Source organism: Halyomorpha halys, unplaced genomic scaffold, assembly GCF_000696795.3.
Source record: "Halyomorpha halys isolate HHAL.00 unplaced genomic scaffold, Hhal_1.1 Scaffold2824.1, whole genome shotgun sequence".
Classification (NCBI taxonomy): domain Eukaryota; kingdom Metazoa; phylum Arthropoda; class Insecta; order Hemiptera; family Pentatomidae; genus Halyomorpha; species Halyomorpha halys.
Window position 1 is genome coordinate 87,309 of NW_027108083.1, and position 18,878 is coordinate 106,186.

At 28.0% G+C, this 18,878-nt stretch overlaps 1 protein-coding gene across 2 annotated transcripts in view; it reads left to right on the forward strand.

The window, feature by feature from the left end:
* The window catches only part of LOC106691720 (23 kDa integral membrane protein), a 60,059-nt gene that overhangs the window by 4,098 nt on the left and 37,083 nt on the right, over positions 1–18,878 (forward strand). The window contains exon 1 of one of the 2 annotated variants that reach the window (XM_014437574.3): positions 12,590–12,743. The exons of the other annotated variant lie outside the window; for it this stretch is intronic. Coding sequence (XP_014293060.1) covers positions 12,684–12,743 — 60 coding nt within the window. The 5' untranslated portion in view covers positions 12,590–12,683. Of the gene's footprint in view, positions 1–12,589; positions 12,744–18,878 lie in introns of those variants that run through there. 2 annotated transcript variants of the gene reach the window in all.

The window sequence follows — 18,878 nt, forward strand, 5'->3', positions numbered from 1 at the left end:
ATTGTACATGACCGGGCCTTGCAGAATCGCGGTGAACGCAGGAGCTGAAAGAACTCTGAAGATGCAGAGTGCCGCCAGGTCAGGGTTATGCCAGCGGTGTCGCAAGAATCCAAAGATAACCGGTTCCTCTCTCACGGTTTCTATATACACACCTCATCCCGGTGTTTTACATTTGCGTATCCACTAACCATCCGGTATCGAAGATGAAGAAGGATTGGTTGTAAATATAGCGTTCAGGTATAGCACCACAGCTGTTCTTCTGCTTGTAGAGAGCCTTTCTAAAGAACAAAATATATGAAAACGTTAAAGTTATAATTATAATTTAAAAAATAGGCAAATGGTGGATTTATTGTATAATAAATACTTGAATCATAGATAACCTTTAGCTTTAGATAATCTTTTACAATGAAAATAGCTCCAAATCAGAATTGTTTCTGATACTTTCTGCATGCGTGATTGTAGTAGTATAAAATCTTTCAACTTTTTCTTGGCTTCAGTCTCCAAGTCTGATCTCATGATAAAATCAAAAAACAAAAATTAAAAAGACAAAACTGACAGAATTTTTGAAATCACAAAGAATATATTTAGATGTTTAAATGAACGTTTATTTAGAAACTTAACTAATAAATGATATATTTCCTGTACAATTTCCAAATGCCATAGGGGGGGCAATATACATTTTCATAAAGTATTTAAATATATTAATTAATAATTATTTCTGAAAATCTTTCTCGACGTTTTCAATGCATTGATTTTGGTGCAATTTTTTGATGTTTTAGTAATAAGGCTATTATTCAAGATGCCCTAAACACAGCAAAAAAATCAAACATGGCTAAGAAACTAGTGAGATTAATTAAATAGTCTAACAAATACAAAATATCGATTATATTAATTTTTTATTCACTATTTCGTCTTTAGATTCATCATCATGAGATTTGAAGAAGGTTTGTTACGAAATGAAGATCTGGCAAATTAAAAATCTTGGAAAAGCTCGACAAAATTGAAATTCCGAAAAAGAAATTATAATACAGTGAAAAATTGAAGAGATCTCAAGATTAGTCAATGTTAGAAAGAGCTATAATTCACTGGAATGATTCAATCCTTCACCTACTTCTGTTCCGGGTTCTTACTGATTGAATCATTCTTAGTGGTTATGAGAATGATCCAATGCATCTTTCTTTTCGGTTGGATCATTCAGTGACGTCATAACAATGTTATGACGTAGAATAATTCATTCTAAAAGAAAAATATTTTTTTTTTTTCCAAATCTAACATAATCGATTAATTAGTAAAACTTAACAATATTTCAAAAACCTATTTCTAAGTGTAGTTCAAGTATTCTTGATCCAATAATAATTGTTTCAAAGAAATAATTACTTGAACTATGAAAAAAAGAATCAACATGTTAATATACTGAGGTTAAAAAAAAAATTAGATTTAAATTTATCTCTTGTTAAATTTTCACGCATCGTCTACAAATAAATTGTTTGGAATTATGAAAACAGTGATTTTTTTAAAAATTATTATTAGAAATAAAAAAAAATTTAAATATCGACTCAAAATTTATCTATAATGTATATTATAGATAAATAATATTTTGCAGTGTTTAATCTTCTTTCTTGCATTCTCATTTTAGTTATTCTAACTTTTTCTTCCTGTCAGTTTTCACAAATCTTACAGGGACCTCTTCGGAGGGACCGATAAGTCTCTAGAAGGAAATATCTTTCCCCCTCGTTATGGAGAAAACATTAGAGAATTGCTAAACATTTTTTACTGACATCCCTTACAGTGTATGTATGAGGTAATACCTCAAATTGCCATAAAGTTTGTCCATAATATGATATTTTAATACACTTTGTGGAAATCTACTTTCTCTATTGAACTCTTTTCCAATCCAGTTATTTTTTCTACTGCAGGTGGTAAATTTTAATCAAGGAAACTTTTATATTTTAAAGAAAATTAAAACATTAACATTCTTCGTTATTATTTGTGAATAAGTTGTAAATTACTCTTATTTAAAAATAAAAAAAAAATCATAATTTTAATTTTGTAAAAATAATTTTTTTTTTTCCAAAATAATTATATTATGTGCAGGACCTTTTTGACTCTAAAAGAAACCTCTCCGAATTTTTGTCCATTACCTAATAATAAACTTACGAAACAGAACATTCTTGTTCCTTAGATAAGAAGTAATGTTTCATATTTTTCTTCGTTACCAGAGTTTGTAGTCAGCTATTCGCTCGCTAATTAAACTCGGTAATAAACCGCGACGTTAAGAAAGTCAAGGGCATTAAGTAATGATTTCTCACCTTGAACATTAAAAACAGTTACTTGAAATAAAAGAGACTTTCGTCATTCAATTAATTTTTTTTTTTAATTTTTAACTTCCTTAAATACCTAAGGAAGAGGAAGTAACCTATTCTGCCAATTTTTAATGTTTTTTTGTCAATATCTCAGTTCATTTACTTGTTTCCAAGTTATCCAAAATATTTTTTTATACGATAACGTCGTTTCATACGATTTCTTAGGACCTCCTATTGTTTTTTGGAAAAACGATTTCTCGGAGTTGGTGATTAAAAATGTATCCTAAGCTTCGTTTGCAGTTTTATTTATATTATTAACTATAAAACCTATTGCAGTTTTTGGATGGTAGCTCACCCTGTTATTAAAAAAGAATAAGTAATTTTTTTTCGTGAAGTAGTGTTATATATCTAATTTTTATAAATTAAGAGGTTATATCATTCGAGATCTTTAAAAAAACCCATAGAGATATTTATTATTCAGGTTTCTAGAAAAAGAGCATTCCAGCAATAAGTTTTTTAACTTATTATAAATAAATGGATTATTACAAACATCATCTGTTTTAATAATATGGTTACTATTATTTTGATATAATTTTGTTGGTTATTAGTAGAGATTTTTACTCTTACTTGTTTACTTACGGTTGTTTCATATTGCGTTATGTTCTAGTTCTGTGAGAGAGTACTAAAACTACAAAAAAATCAATAAAAATGATTATAATTTAATTGAAGGCACGTTCTATAGAGAATAAGGTATTATATACTCTTTAAACTTATGTATTATTTCAGGGTAAAATTCAATGTAAAACTATGTTTTCTGAAGAGAATTAGCCAGCTTCAATTAATGCTCCCTTAAAAACGGAGCGAACAAACAAAAAAGGTTAGAATAAAATTGTAGGTTATGTAATTTATTGTTATTTAATTTAATACCAAGTGAATGTTAGAATTTATTCGAATAATACATTATTTTCAAGTAAGCAAAAAAGATGTGTTGTTGACTTAGTATTATATGTTAATATTAGTTTATATTATATGTATATATATTTGTATTAATTTATACAATATTATTATCGTGTATGTATTAGTACAGGAGCTCGGTGCATAAATTAATTAATTAGGTATTTTTTAATTTAATTTTTCACATATAACTCCTAAATTGTGCATCTTTACGAAACCTTTAAAGTATAAGAAAATAAATAGCATTACATTCTGCGTCAAATTAGTATAATAACATATCAATTAGGTTAAGTAGTATATCGTAAACCACAAGCCGCTGTAAGCAAAAAAACATATTTTGCCAAAACTGAGATGAGAATGAATTAAAACTTGATAGAGAAAAGTATTTATGCCAGTCTTAAAGCGTTCACTAAGCAGCTGATTATTTTGATTTAGTGATGAACTAGAAATCTTCGTTTAACTATGTTTTCTTTTGGTTTCTCGCCTATAAGTCCTAAACGTTGCATTATAGTGAAAAGTTTATAATAAAACAAATTAAAGAACATTAAATTATGCATCGTTTGAGTGTAGAAATAATTTGGTCCAGTTTAGTAAACCATCTTTCTTGGTTGTTAATTGACTTCAACAAACCAGCTATTGGATTAAGGAACAATCTGAGAAGAAGGTTTACGACCATACCACTTCACTGAATTATTACTACATGGTAATCATTTGTCGCATAGTTTAAAGTTATTTAATTTGTTTTATAATAACTTTCCTTAAGATCAACCATTAAAGACTTATTGGCGAAAACCCAAAAAAAGACCGTGAAAAATTTTGTATTTTTTATTAAATTTATAACCTAATGAATAACAGTTTTAGGACCGCTAAAATGCGTTTTTATGTAAACTTTGAGTTGGCTAAGTTGAAATTTATAATCAGCGCTTTAATACTCCCCCTCCCCATCACAAAAAAAGTCTTATCTTTTTAAATGTAATTTGAGGTGGGTAAGTTGAAATTCATAATCTGCGCTCTAACATTTCCCCTACAATTCTCCAAAACATTGCACCGAAATATCTCTCTGGTCGCCATTTTACTGGATTCTGTTGGATAAAGAGTTTCTAAAGAGTGTCCAAGATGAAACAAATATAGAGTACAAAACGTAGGAAAATTATTCTTGTTAAAGTTTATTTATAGGTTTATGTCTTTAAATAAATGTATAGTTTTCATGTCATGGAGAAAAAAAAACCTAAAATTAATTTTTCTAGCTTTTTCGATTTTTTTTTTTTTTTTGCAAAATATCACAACTCGCCCAAAACATTCTAAGTTAATACCCTTAACACCTGGACTGGAGATAATTAAAAAAAAAATAGAAATATTGAAAGAAAATATTTCTCATCGTACGATTTTATCGGTTGTTAATACACAGCTGTTTTCATGAATTGTGAAATTTATTTCATTAAGTTATTTTAATTTACTTTTTGTTGTATATTTTCTTTTGAACGCTAGTTAAAAAAAAACAGAAAAGAATTTAATTAGTTCTCTAACAAAGATGTATTGAGAAATTGAGAAACATACTTGTTGTAAAATCAGTGAATATAAATCAAAAACGAAAAATCGGTGACTAGTCGCCGATCTTACTCAGAGCTTCGGAATTTTATCTTATCTCCCAGTCGATGTTTAAAATTTGTCATTGAGCAATTTTTAAAGAAATATCATTATTTTTTAATATTATTGCATGCGTCGATTTTCTAGAATACATCAGTTTGTTTTTCTTTGAAAAATGAATACGAGTGGTTGTTGATGTAAAGTACTATTTAATCTTGATCCGTTTTTATTCAATTAAACTTTGAACCTTCAAAGTCTGGATCCATGAGGTAGACGATCTTATTCTTCATGGTTATCAATTATTGGTGGATGTGATTAATTATGTTAAATTTGAATGGTGTGTGGTGAAACACGGGTTTTCAAAAAGTAAGAGAGAGGGGAAACTGTTTGAAATATCAGTTCCTAACTCAAGATTTGTAGTGTTTGCTAATCTGAATAAGAATTGCCTGTGAAAACGTTCTTAAAATAATCAAAAGGTTATATATTCTGACTTTTGTTTAGGTAATTTCATTGCTAGTACGTAATTTATTTTCAAAAATGCCGTAACTAAGTGGTGAAAAAGTTCTTTAAAAAAATCCTAATTTCGACAGTTGCATTTTGATATTTATTGACCTTTTTACAATTCTGGGTATTATTAAGGTTTTTCATCATCTGTCCCGATTCCTGGTAGAATATCTTTCAAGGAACCATTTACTGCGTCCCTGGATATGTACACATCTGTGTTTAGTTTGCCATATTCCCTTATATTTATTATATATTATTATATATAATATATTATTTATATATATTTATATATTATTTATTATTATTAGATCTACTAACACTTAACACTTGAAGAGGACAGTTTTTGAAGAAGGATCAGAATCCAATTAAGCAGGTGTAAGCCCTTCCTGGACACGTCAAACTTCCCCACCTCCTCTCGGGCCTGAGGGAGACGCCTACTTAGGGAGCGTTCTGTCACCTATGGCCAATCAGGAATTAGATTCAAAAATAAGGTAACGCCCCAAAAGGGAAGTGGGAGAAAAGGGGCAGGGCAAGGGGTTCTTGGAAACAAGAACGAAGAGGGGCAAGATGCACTTCGACTAGACGAAGTCATAAGAAGGGCCATGAGACTTGGACATCCCTTGTGAACAAATAAAATATGTGGAGTTTATGCTAATATTTTTTAAAAAACCTATGGAATGAATAGATCACTAAATATTTATATTATATAACGTTTTTGATATTTTTGTTATGGCTAATAAAAAAATAAATATTGGAAGATAGTTGACCGTATGAAATAGATTTTAGGAAGATAGTCCTGATGGTTGTCAATAAAGGTACCAAAATAATAGAAACACGTATTATTGTTAACCTATAATTATATAGTTTTTTCTATTATTTCGATACCTTTATTCACCGCAATCCGGACTATCTTCTTATAAATAAATAAGACATAATATCATAGCATTGTTCTGATTTTTTTAAAGCAAAAATATTTAATAAATCTTTAAGTCACGCAAAAAAAGCACATTTTTCAAAATATTATCGTATCGAAAAGAAAACATGCGAGATCAAGCGAGAAGTTTACCAAAATACAAGGAACCAATTATATTTATTTTTAGACAAATAAAGAGGTACTTCATGTCAAATAATTTTTTATATTCATATTGTTGAATAATATATCAAAATCTGAAAAATAAAGAATTCAGGTAAAAAATACGACAAACTTACAATTACGAAAAAATACCATCACAGCCAAAAAACTATTCAAAATATCCCGTACTTTGGAAGAAAGAAATGATTCACTTGTTCCTTTACTTGAGGTCAGTGTTTATACGTCTTCTCAAATGACTCATTCATTGAATCATTCTTACATGTTACGTTATAATGAATCAATCGCAGTGGAGAGCTGAACAAAGGATTAGCCATTATCCTGCATTACTTTGTGCTGGTTCAGTATTTAAAAGAAATAAATAAAATGTTTTACCTTTATTTTTAATAGGAGGAAAAAAAAAAAAAGTTCAGGTAGATGGAAAAAGATTGGACTGTATACTGATTTTTTATTGATATACAGTTATGTAGAAAATAAATATTAAAAAATTGAATATACCGGTATATATAGCGTGAAAATAAAAAAAAATTAAATATTTATAAATAATAAAGATCACGCGACAACCATATGAAATAAATAAGATAAGATAATTGAATCAGTAATAACTTGAATCATTAATGTAACCAATTCAAATTCCACAAGAGTTCTGGAATAAAAAGCAGTAAACGTCTTTTCTTTCAATATATAATATTAAAAAAAGTGCATATAATTGTTCTGAAATAACTTTCATTGGAGCGGGTAATTAGGCAGGAAAGTGAAGCTAAAAATGATGGACCAGTCTCATGATGGGCGTGGCTTAAGAGTAGGAGAACATTACGAGCCAATCACCGACTGCCTTCTATTTCAGTTTAGATTACAATAGCGGGCGTTCCTGTTAATCTCAACGTAAATTTAATCACAGTGGCCGTGGTCTTCTTGGCTTCAATTCTTCTATGAAGGAGGGGAGGATTATGCCACCCCTCCGAAAGCCAGCCATAAGCCTTTGAGAATGAACAACTTACCCTGTAAACAAATGGCATACAAATTACTATGAGTTGTTAAATGAAAATAGCTCGCTAAATAACTATTTTGCATTAATTTAAACAGAAAGTAATAAGATATATATAATAAGAAGAAAATGAAATAGTTTAAATACATGATACAAAGGGTTACTAAACATAAGTGAGGCATTTCCACATAATGATGTAAATTAAGAAGGCTTATGCGGTGATATCAGGGTCGTTTTCTACAAGTGGGAGCCACAGGCTCTGAAAGATTTGGGGAAACAACAAATTAGACCTCCAAAAATTAGAGAGACAAAAATAAGACCTTTCAAATTATTTTTTGAACAACTACCTGCTGTAAACGACACGCTTGTTAAAATAATTGATGTTTGAATAGTAACAAAAAATTTTAAAAAAATTTAAAAATTAACTAGATTTCGATTAGAAAAATCATGAATTAGTTTTTAACAGTCTATATTTTATGTAAGAAGTTCATAAAAAAATTTGTGTGTGTAAGATTAAATTTATTCTCTGTATAGAATTGTTTATGGTATCTGACAAACAATGTACACAAACATATGTTCTCTTTGTATTCTGTTCAAATTTATTTTATAGTAAATAATTTTTTTTTGTAGATAAATGAGTTTATTTCTAAAAATGAGGAATAGATTGAGAATATTGAGGTGTACTTGGACCCTAATTTCAGCAATTGGATTCAATCAGACAAACTCGTACCTCCACCTCCTTAGAGTCAAAAGGTCTCTTAGTGAAACCAGTCTCGGTGAAAGGTACTTTAATAGAAAGGGGTCTTTAAAAAATAACTAGAAACTTAAGTGGTCCATTCTCTACAAAGCAATATTTCTCTTTAGTTTATTTTTATCGTTTACTAAATGGTAATAATAGCTATATTAAAAAAGTCCCCCTGTACTAATTCCTCTTTGCATAACAAAGCCCTGGTTACAATTATATTATAATTTATTTATTTTATCTAAATTAGATTTTAAACAATTTATTTACATATTGAAGGACACCGATGATACTTGTTTAATTTTTATAGTAAGATAAATATTATTGGAATGTTTATATTGAATATATGGTATTTATATTAGAATTTTGTTATTTGTTCTCGACAATGTTTCCTTTCAAGTTATGGTTATGAATTCTTCTTTTGTTTGGAACGCGGCTTAGAGCACTCAGCTGTAGGACATTTATGTTCATTATGTATACATATATAAATTATGTATTGGTTTTGTTTAATGTAATAAAATTAATGGATGGGTGAGAAAAAAAAAATAAGCCAGCTTTCATCGAATTTGGTACAGTTGTTCTGGAAAGAACTTAAATGTTTTTTTAGCGATTTATGAAATTAAACTATAACACTTATTATAAATGAAACTAAATATAAAAATTAAAAAATATATATATTCGACTTGTGATGCGAAATTTTTAGTTCCCAAATTATATATCATGTTGTGAAAAAATTGAACTAACAAGAAATTTTGATACTAATCATCCAAAAATAGTCTAATAACCGTAATTATAATAATCTTGTGTATCTATTTTTAAAAACCAATATTTATTATTTATAAAAATAAATAGATACATAATCAGTAATTCTTTCAATATACGTCGTGAAAAAATAAAAGTTCTGCGTAGATATATTGAAATAATACTACCATACTGACTATTTTCATCACACTCATAAATTAATCATAGACTGAGTGAATAGAAATCTATGTTAGTGAATTTATATAATTAATATTAGAATAGAATCGTTCTATCTTTAGGATCTAATGAAGTCCTGCTAACTGGGGTGAAACGTCAGTTATTAATAAATATATTTGTATGCTATTTTTTTTACCCTTTTTTGACCGGACTCTCTTCCTACAATCATCACAAATGGTCAAGGAACATTCTTCCAATTAAAAATATGAAAAAGTGAAAATCTCATGCACAAGTATTAAAATTAAAAATAAAAAATGAAAATGAAGTATAAGAGATATGAAAAAAGTAAGGGTTACATAAATACATCAAGGACATTCTTTTCAAATAATGCAATTGTAATTAAAATAAAATACAATAATAATAAATTTTAATTATTAACACAAACTTCAAATGATCCACTTTTTCTCTCAATTATTTATTTTTAAAATTCTCCAATGTTTCGGCCCTTAGGCTATTCTCAATGAGAAAACGCAATATGTTTTCATATTATTATTATATTATTCTCTCACATAATACTAATGTTTTCGAATATACATTAAGCACAATTCCTTAAATTGTTCTTTTTGCAGGCTAATTGCCCATGTTTAAAAACAAAAATAAATATTAAAAAAATATCATAACAGTTCCAAAAAATCTTTTTAAAATGATTATTTACTTACAAACATTATAATTTCATTATAAAAACTATTCCACGAAGATCGTCTTTCCTTAACCTCATTAAGAATATTAACAACAAAACCTACCTTCAACTGGTTAGGACTCTTTTATCATTAAACTTAATTTATTTACATTTTAATTAACGTTCTTTTTTAATTTGTTGCTTATAATTTAACATTATTTAAAAATATAAATACTGTTTATTTATTAGATACTTTTGCAAACATATATCCCCTCCCCTATTGTCTCCTCGAGAATGGCCTGAGGGCCGAAACGTCGGAGATTTTTTAAAATAAACAATTGAGAGAAAAAGTGTATCATTTGATGTTTGTGTTAGTAATAAAATAAACCACTCTCAAACAATCAATATATTAAATCTGTAATCTAATAAATTTTAATAAACGTATAGCAATTAATTAATTACGTCTAAGTAATATAAGATTTATATTAGTGTTAATATAACGCCGGATACACACATTTGCAACTTACCATAAATTCTTAACATATAAAAACACTTGATAAAGAAAGTAACAAGGTTGGTATCCTCACACTAATGTATTCAAATGAGTCAACCATGACAGACGTTAGATTTGTGTCGGATATAACCTTACATTTAAACTACATATGTATTTTTAAAATAATAGAAAACTTAAATATCGGTAAAGATAACGTTAGATGATAGTAATTCGTAGAAAATATACTAGCTAACCTTTAAATTCAACTTTAGTTATAGTATTTTTATTAGATACTAGTTTAACTAATTACTCAGACCTAATATATTTATAAATGTACAATTGTCTCTGTTTAATTAAAAATATATCGCTAAAGTTAATTAACAAGTAATTTAAGAGTTTATTCGTGCCCAGTTCATGGAGCTTTAAAATATACAATCTTAAACAAGAGTTATTGGTTCCGAAGGTTGAGCTAATTATTAACTTATTCTAAGAGAGCACACTTATTTCTGTTGGCTCTTACCAAACAATACAAATTAAGCAAAACGTGTGGATGCCACATCACTAGTGCTCGCACCAGATATTTCAAAACCCTCGGAGACGGTGATAAAACAACAGATTCCAAAATCACAACATTTACTCGCAAAAATATAACATTGAACGGAAGAAAAAAATAAAAATAAATAAATAAAATAATAAAATTAAACGAACATAAGGAAAATTATATAAAATATAAATGGCATTGATGACCGTATAAGTGAGACCGTGAAAGTTTGGTGCCACTAAACAAACTATTGCTAATGAGTTTACGACCATAATATAGCTTAAAAAATATAAACATGGTTAAAATTTGCACAAAAATATATAAAAAAGATTGAAAATATTAGAAAAAAAGAACAGATTTAAAAAAACAGTGCTCCATGTAAATAATGAAAAATTGAGTTTAATATAATAAGAAATGTACAAAATTAAATGATATATATAATACAATGAGAAACATAAAAATATATAGGTAAATTAACAGAATACAAAGTTCTAAAGTTATATCACTTTTTTATCATGTTAATTTTGTCTATATATTTTAATGCTTCTTATTGTAACATGTACATCGTTTACTCTTGCTCATTTTTTATTATTTAAATTCCTCACTCTACTTATCCGAATCGAACAGATCCGCTCTCTAGGATTACATCTGGACAATCGACTGACCTGTATCCTCAAACAAGACTGAAAAGGCAGGAAATTGCTTGTCGATACCGACTATCACAACACTTACAAGACAAACCGTTAAAACTTCCTATTAATTACAAAAGCATCATCTACCTGATCATAATAAGGCTGATTTTGACGTAAGGAGTTGAGTTTTGGGGCTCCACTAAAGCACCGAATTCCTCTCGTATCCAATCCTTACAATCCCGAATAAAATCATCCATAAAGGCTTTAATGTTTCATGTGTAATTCGAACTAAATATCAATCCTTCTTTTCTAAACTCACTAAACATCCAAACCCTCTAGTTTCTAACCTTGCTTCCTCTTCTACTTCTCCGTTCTATTCTATTCTCCGTAGGCTCTTGAAATGAAAATGGCCTAGAGACCTTTTAACGTAGAAATTTCATTGGAGTGCTACCAATGGGTAGTTTCCTCACAAGTCTGTATTATGCTATTGTAATAGAACATACATAACATTTACCAGATGTATTTTTATGTAATACAATGTAAACTCCAATAAATAGAAATAGATTTTTTTTAGAATTTATAATATTTTCAATGCTTATTATATCGCAGCATAAACTCTTACTGTAGCAGTATTATATTTTATCTGTTATAAGTATCATTAGTCATACTAGTTATTTGATTGTTTGTTTTTTTCAATAATTATTATTGGTCATCTCGTTTTTTTTAATCAAGCCCTGATAAAGATTCTAAATTTAGGCCGAAACGTCGGCTCAAATGAAATAAGATTGACTTATTTTTGTTCATTATTATTGTACTGACAGCACTACCAACTATCTCATATTGAACCTACGTTCAACATAAGCCTACCTCATTATCATAATAGCTATAGTTTTTTTAATAAAATTTTTTGAACGATATACATCATTGACATTTTTCCGAACGGTTCATAAGTGTTTCTTGAAATCGGAATACTTTTAATAAAATATAACATGAGCTAAAAAATTAGACATGTTTTGAGTTAATGGGTAATTTATTGTAAGTACGTGACTCGAACAAACACTCTTTAATCGATCTAATTTCGCGGTATTTTACGAACTCGATCATTCCAATCAGATCTATTTTTATCATAACGTTCACTGTTATCTGTGGAAAGGATGAGTCAAGCAGAAATTAGGCGGGGAGCATTCTGCCAGAGTTACCGAGGCGCAATCCGTAATTATCAGTTCGTAATCTGTTAGCGAAGAGTCAAGACATGGGGTTCTTCTTTTGCACATCCAAGTACATCTTGTTCTTCTTCAATTTGGCCTGTGCGGTGAGTTTTAGGATTGTTTTTAGTTTCATTAAATTGATGACTCGAGTGATGGCCTATTTCAGACGAGAAATCTCACTTTTTAACCATTGAAAATGACAGAAATTTAGATAAATAAAACAAGGTATTATTTAAAGCAATGATCCCTTTGTCATATAACCTCTTCAATTGCTCGCGGCTTCAGTTGTTACTTCTTCCAAGTTTTCAGAACTTGTTTTATACAAAAAAAAAAAAAATTAAAATAGACAATTAAAGAACGATGCCTATAATATACCTAACATTGTATAAGCAATCATTTATAAAATCAATTTACTATAATACTGTCAGTAAATCTAGTGAAGACTGATTAGTATTTTTTTTTGTTTTAATAATATATGTCAGTCAAAATTAAATTACAAATTTTGATGCTTCATCGAACCACATAGATAAGAATGGTTGAGAAATAGATAGCACAGCACTTCACAGCTACATCAACTACGCACTTTGTTAATAACACCTATAACTTTGTTATTATTATTATCAATGTAAATTTAATTTATGTTTTTGTAAATAAAAATTTGTAATATGATTATCGTAGAAATTAATCTGAAACAAAAATTAAATTTATTTTTCTTACTAAATCGGAAGTAAAGCTATGTAGGAACTTTTTTGTTCATAATCGAATTTCCGTCTTGGTTGTTGAAGGTAATCTCATCTGGAAAATTATTACTTAATTCGTAATAACAATTACATTTATTCTGTTGCAAAATTATCAGTTGAGACCTTATATATCAATGAAGGAAGGTAGGTTGGTTAAAAAAAAGGAAGCTCAAAATAGTACCAAAACCTCTAACGTTTAGCCCCACCTTTTTCATCAGGCTTGATAAGAATCAAGAAACAGAAATAAAAAAAAAAAAATATTATAAAATATGGTAGAACTATAAGGTGACATGGAAATATATTTTTAATTATTCTAGGACTATAGGAAAATGCAAAAAATGTGAAAATTATATCCTTTTTTTTATAAATATAATTTTCACAATATTTATTATAGTCATATTTGTTATAGTTTAAAATATATTTTTATGCCATTTTATAGTCCTATTCTAGTTTGTAATACTTTTTTTTAGATTTTTATATCTTGTTTTTTTATATAATTAATGGTTATTGTACCATTTTGGGTTACATTTATTCCAGCTTGGGTTATCGATCATTATTTTCTTTATTTATCTTTTATTCATGCAGATTGAGAAATATTTTTCTGAGGTTCTGATCACAATTTTCGTTGCCATTACGCAACGAAGGCTTGTGCTTTGGAATAATATCAACCTATTTGAACGTCCTTCAAACAGAACTAATTCTACTCAAATGCAGTTTGTCTTCTTTAAAAACAAATTAAACTTTTTCTAAGCGAAGTTTTATTGCATCATAAAAAATCTAACTCGTATCTATTCACAGTAGCTATTAATTTTAATGAATTTTGACATGGACAATAAATATTATTTGTTGTGAGTACTAGGAAGAATTCCTTTTCTCACTCATTCCTTCCCTGTCTTAATTTATCATAATGTTGATTTAGCCTTATTTATTTATTACAATTATAAAATCTTTAATCATAAATTTTTGAAGTACTATGCATAAAACAAATAGTAAACTATAAAACAGGTATGGGAAGGATGGGTGCTAACGATATAATTAGTAACTTTAATTTTTGAAATATCAATCACCAATATTACCAAAGATAAGAAGAAATAGAACATAAACAATTAATGTCAAACAAACAAGAGATGTACATATTAAACAATGCAATGTTCAATATTTTATAGTGTTAAAAAGGTAATTAACTAATAGTAATTTTGAGTGATAGTTATGAATTGCAAGTATGTTTCTGGTTAAATGTTATATTTAAGTAAATAACTGACTGTACTAATTTAAATTATGGAGAAGACGGTGAGGGATGCGTTCGCCACAAGAAAACAAAAATAGTTTACACAATTTGCCGACGTTTCGTCCCCTCATCAGGGCTAAACAGATACAAAAATAACTAAAAATATTTTGACATAATAGGATAAATACGTAAGGTAAATTAAGGTAGGGTTAAAATTATATAAATATAAATGAAAACACCCTACCTTAATTTACCTTTTGTATTTATCTTATTATGTCAAAATATTTTTAGTTGTTTTTGTATTTTTTTAGGGCGAAAAGTTGGCAAATAAATAGTTATAAACTATTATTAATTGTTTTCTTCTGACCGCATCCCTGATAATATTCTTCATAATTTAGTTTCTGGTTACAGTTTCTTTTATAAGTAGATAAATTTTATCATGTAGAAATTGAACAAAAATGACCACAAAAAAATTTAGGTCGAAACGTCTGCACGAATAAATAATTTTTTATTTATTTATTGATGGCACCCCCAGACCACTTAATCTCTCTACTTAATAAACTACTAAATAAATCATAACTTTCCAACTGATATAAGTCTGGAACGGACACGGGGCAGACTTATGATTATACCGCATTACTCAACGGTTGTTTAGGTGACACTAACAGACATAGTAGTAAGGGCTAAAGGGATATATGTAGAATTATTCTTGTCGATACATATTAAATTATATTTTTTATTTTTTTGTATATTTATTATTAATTATTTCCGTATTTCCATAAAGTTGATTGTTTTGAGAAACGAGAAAATTTAAATTAAAATACCATAATGACACAAGTTCAAAATAATTAAAATTACCGTTCGTTTTTGGTTTCTTTGACAGTTTTTTTTTTATATAGTTTTCCCAAAATTCTATATGACTTATAGAATTACCCAAATCAAAGATTAATTTTTTGTTTAAAAATTTCCAATTAGCTAAACGTCCTTCTAACCTTAGACTGAAGAGTAGCCTTATCAAAATCTCGACGGTATCAATCAGTAGAATACGAATTCAAGGAATCGAGTATTAATTCTTATAATACAATAAAAAACAAACTTGTCATCTCAGGTGTTTGAATCCAAGAACTGAATGTGACGGGGTTCAATTCTTGTTAAATTACTTTTGATAAAAAATTATGCACATTTAATCAAAAAATAGTTACAATAATATGTGTTATTCTATTTGTAAAGCAAGTATTAAAATTTAAATTAATTTTCAGAATTTAAATAGAGCCCCGAGACTAAAAAAGAACATTACTAAAAAATATTTATTTTTACTTTTTGAATGACTTTGATTTTTTTTGTATGATATTTTTTCTCCTTTTCCTAATTAATTAGTTTCATTATTTTAAAAAAATATTATTATTTTTTTGTATATTTCAAAATTGATGTGTTAAAAAAAAAATCCATATAATTTTTTAATGAAATTTTGCAGTTGTGTATCTAGTAATATCGATAAGTGATAGAATATCGAGTAAAGTTTATCTAAGATTTTTTCCTAAATTTTTAGTTTCTTCTTTATATTATATTACCTCTAGGTGTACCTTAAGCTACTCCTGAAGTAGGCACATACAAAACGCTATCTAAGTTTATAATTTTTTTAAGTTTTCATGGGGCTACACCCTGCACCTGGGTTGACAATGTGGTTATTGATAGGAACTACATTTTGATTATGTATTTTTAAACTAATATTTACCGGGAGTGTGTTTTATATTACGGCACTGAGAATGCTAAGAGTATATCAATTTTAAAATATGGGAATAATGGATAAAAAATTGTTATTTTCCCCCTTTTATTGGTCGGATAATCAAAACCGTTTTGACCTAAACCCTTGGGGACACGAACATTTGTGGGCTTAACATTGGTTGAAACGACTACAACCACAAATGTTTCTGGTATACCATTATCTGCCATAGTGATGAAGCTTCGAAGCAATAATGAATCCCGTAATTAAAATTCACTGGTTCTTATCGATTTATGTACGCAACACCTGTTATTATGACCACTAAACTAAAATATTAGACATAATTCGTTAACATAAAATATTGTTCTATAGCAAATTTGGCACTCCAACCCATCGTATTAGAAACCTGATTTTTTAATTAAAGTCTAAAATATTTCACTAATTTAAATTTATAAACTTTTTTTTTTTATATAGGGAGATGGTCAGGGTTGCGGTCAAAAGAGAAATAAAAATAGTTTACAACTATTTATTTTCCTACGTTTCGCCCCACTTTGCAGGGCTTTTTTTTTTTTTTTTTATTACCGCTTTGAAGTCAGGTCAGTCTGTAATGGAGTGTGTAAATGGAATTTGTATCCCTGAAGATTGTATGAGAACTAAAACCTAGAATTAAAAGTGTTGAAATATTCTTGCGTTTAAATTTATCTTCACTTTAAATAAATTTCATTTACCAATTTTTTTTTTTATGATTATGCTCCATATTTTCAATTAAAATATTAGAAAGGTAAATTTTGCTATTTTGGGAGAATGATACAAGGAATCTCAGGAGCCATATGCTTTTTATATTATTTGCACAATATAATGTAATTTGAAAGTTGAATTTGATATATTTCATCATTTGTACTTGTCTAATGAATCAGGCAACTCAATCCTGTCCCATTCTCATTTACACCGTTTAAATTATTCAAGTTATGTGAATAGACAATTAACGTGGCTTTGCATAAGAAAGACGTTCTGCGTTTTCAAGGTTTTTCTTTATTTCTCTGATAAACAAAGTTGAATAAAGAGTGTTTCACAAAGAATATTAAGGAGGTTTAAGTTGTTTTCATATAACAAAATAATTACTACAACAAATTTGATATTTTCTCAATGAAGGAGTAGTCAATTCAATAATTAGAAGTAAAACAAAATCAAAATAAATAAAACTAATTCATGTTTCATTATTTCCCATCAACAGTCAATGAATTACAGTAGATACTCTTTCAAGACTTTGGTTAGGAAGGAATTGACTGACTGCCGGATATTTTCAATTAACCGATTGATGGCTTCGGTGCCCATTTTATACAGATTCTTGCTTTACTCCAGGAATTAACAGTATTTTAAATAATTTTATGAATAAAAAAAAGAATATTCGATCTAGGGTTCCTGATTTGAGGAAAAAAATAATCAAAATATGTGCTTATATATTTTTTTTTATTACAAAATTAGTATGCTTATAAGTCGATATTTTAAAAATCATTGTTTGGAGGGAAGTTATTATTCTCCTAAGTAATTAATATGTTTAATTTATGATTTAAATTGCTAACAAATTTAACAATTTTTCTTATGAGCATCATAAATACTCCTGGAGAAGTATAGGTATCGATTTATTTGAAAAAAAGCAAATAGTGAATGGGTTTCCATGGCAATCTATGTAAAATATTTTTAAAATCATGAGAACGGAGTACAATACGCTGTATTTTTCCTAAAACTGGCCCGCTTTGAATAATTTTATTTTAGGTTTGTATAAAATGTAAATACTTTTCAAGTAATTTCCTACAATTTTTCACTCAGTGTTATTCCATTTTAGCTACCCCTAAATCAAAATTACTGTTCATTATAACTTCTTCTTTGGAATATGTAGGTACTATACAATATTTGTATTTGAAACGTTAAGGACTCTAAAGAGAATATTTAATATATAATCTTTTCAATTTCTTGAGACTGATGTTTATTTTTTAATTAAACCAAATGGTATTTTACCACAAAATAGCTTCATGAAACTTAAGTATTCTCTAATTAAATCAAATGGTATCCATGTGAAGTCTCAACACTCTTTTTAGTCCAATGTTTCGGCCAATACTGCAAACCCCAAGGACAATCTTAAATATAAATTTACACCTCATACCCAAATTTAAAAATGTTTTGCAGGCTATTCTGCCCAGGTCAGTAATTACAAGTCAAATTGCTCTATTTTGTCACAATTTCATTAATTTTAAAAACATTTAATTTTAGATCAACTTTGATATAAACATCTTATGAAAATGTTTATATCATAGTTGATAGTGTCACTTAATTTTAGGTGGTCGTAAAACTCTTATAAATTAATTAAATAAAGTAATAAATCGGGATTTTTTGTGAATTTTTGGCCTATAAATCCTAAACGGGACGTCCTATCGGAAACGTTATGGTACAACAAATTAAACAATGTTCAAAATAAATACGGTAACTTATTAATTTGGTCAACATGTTTCCCTATTAGTTGGTATTAATTAATGTTTAAAATATAGTA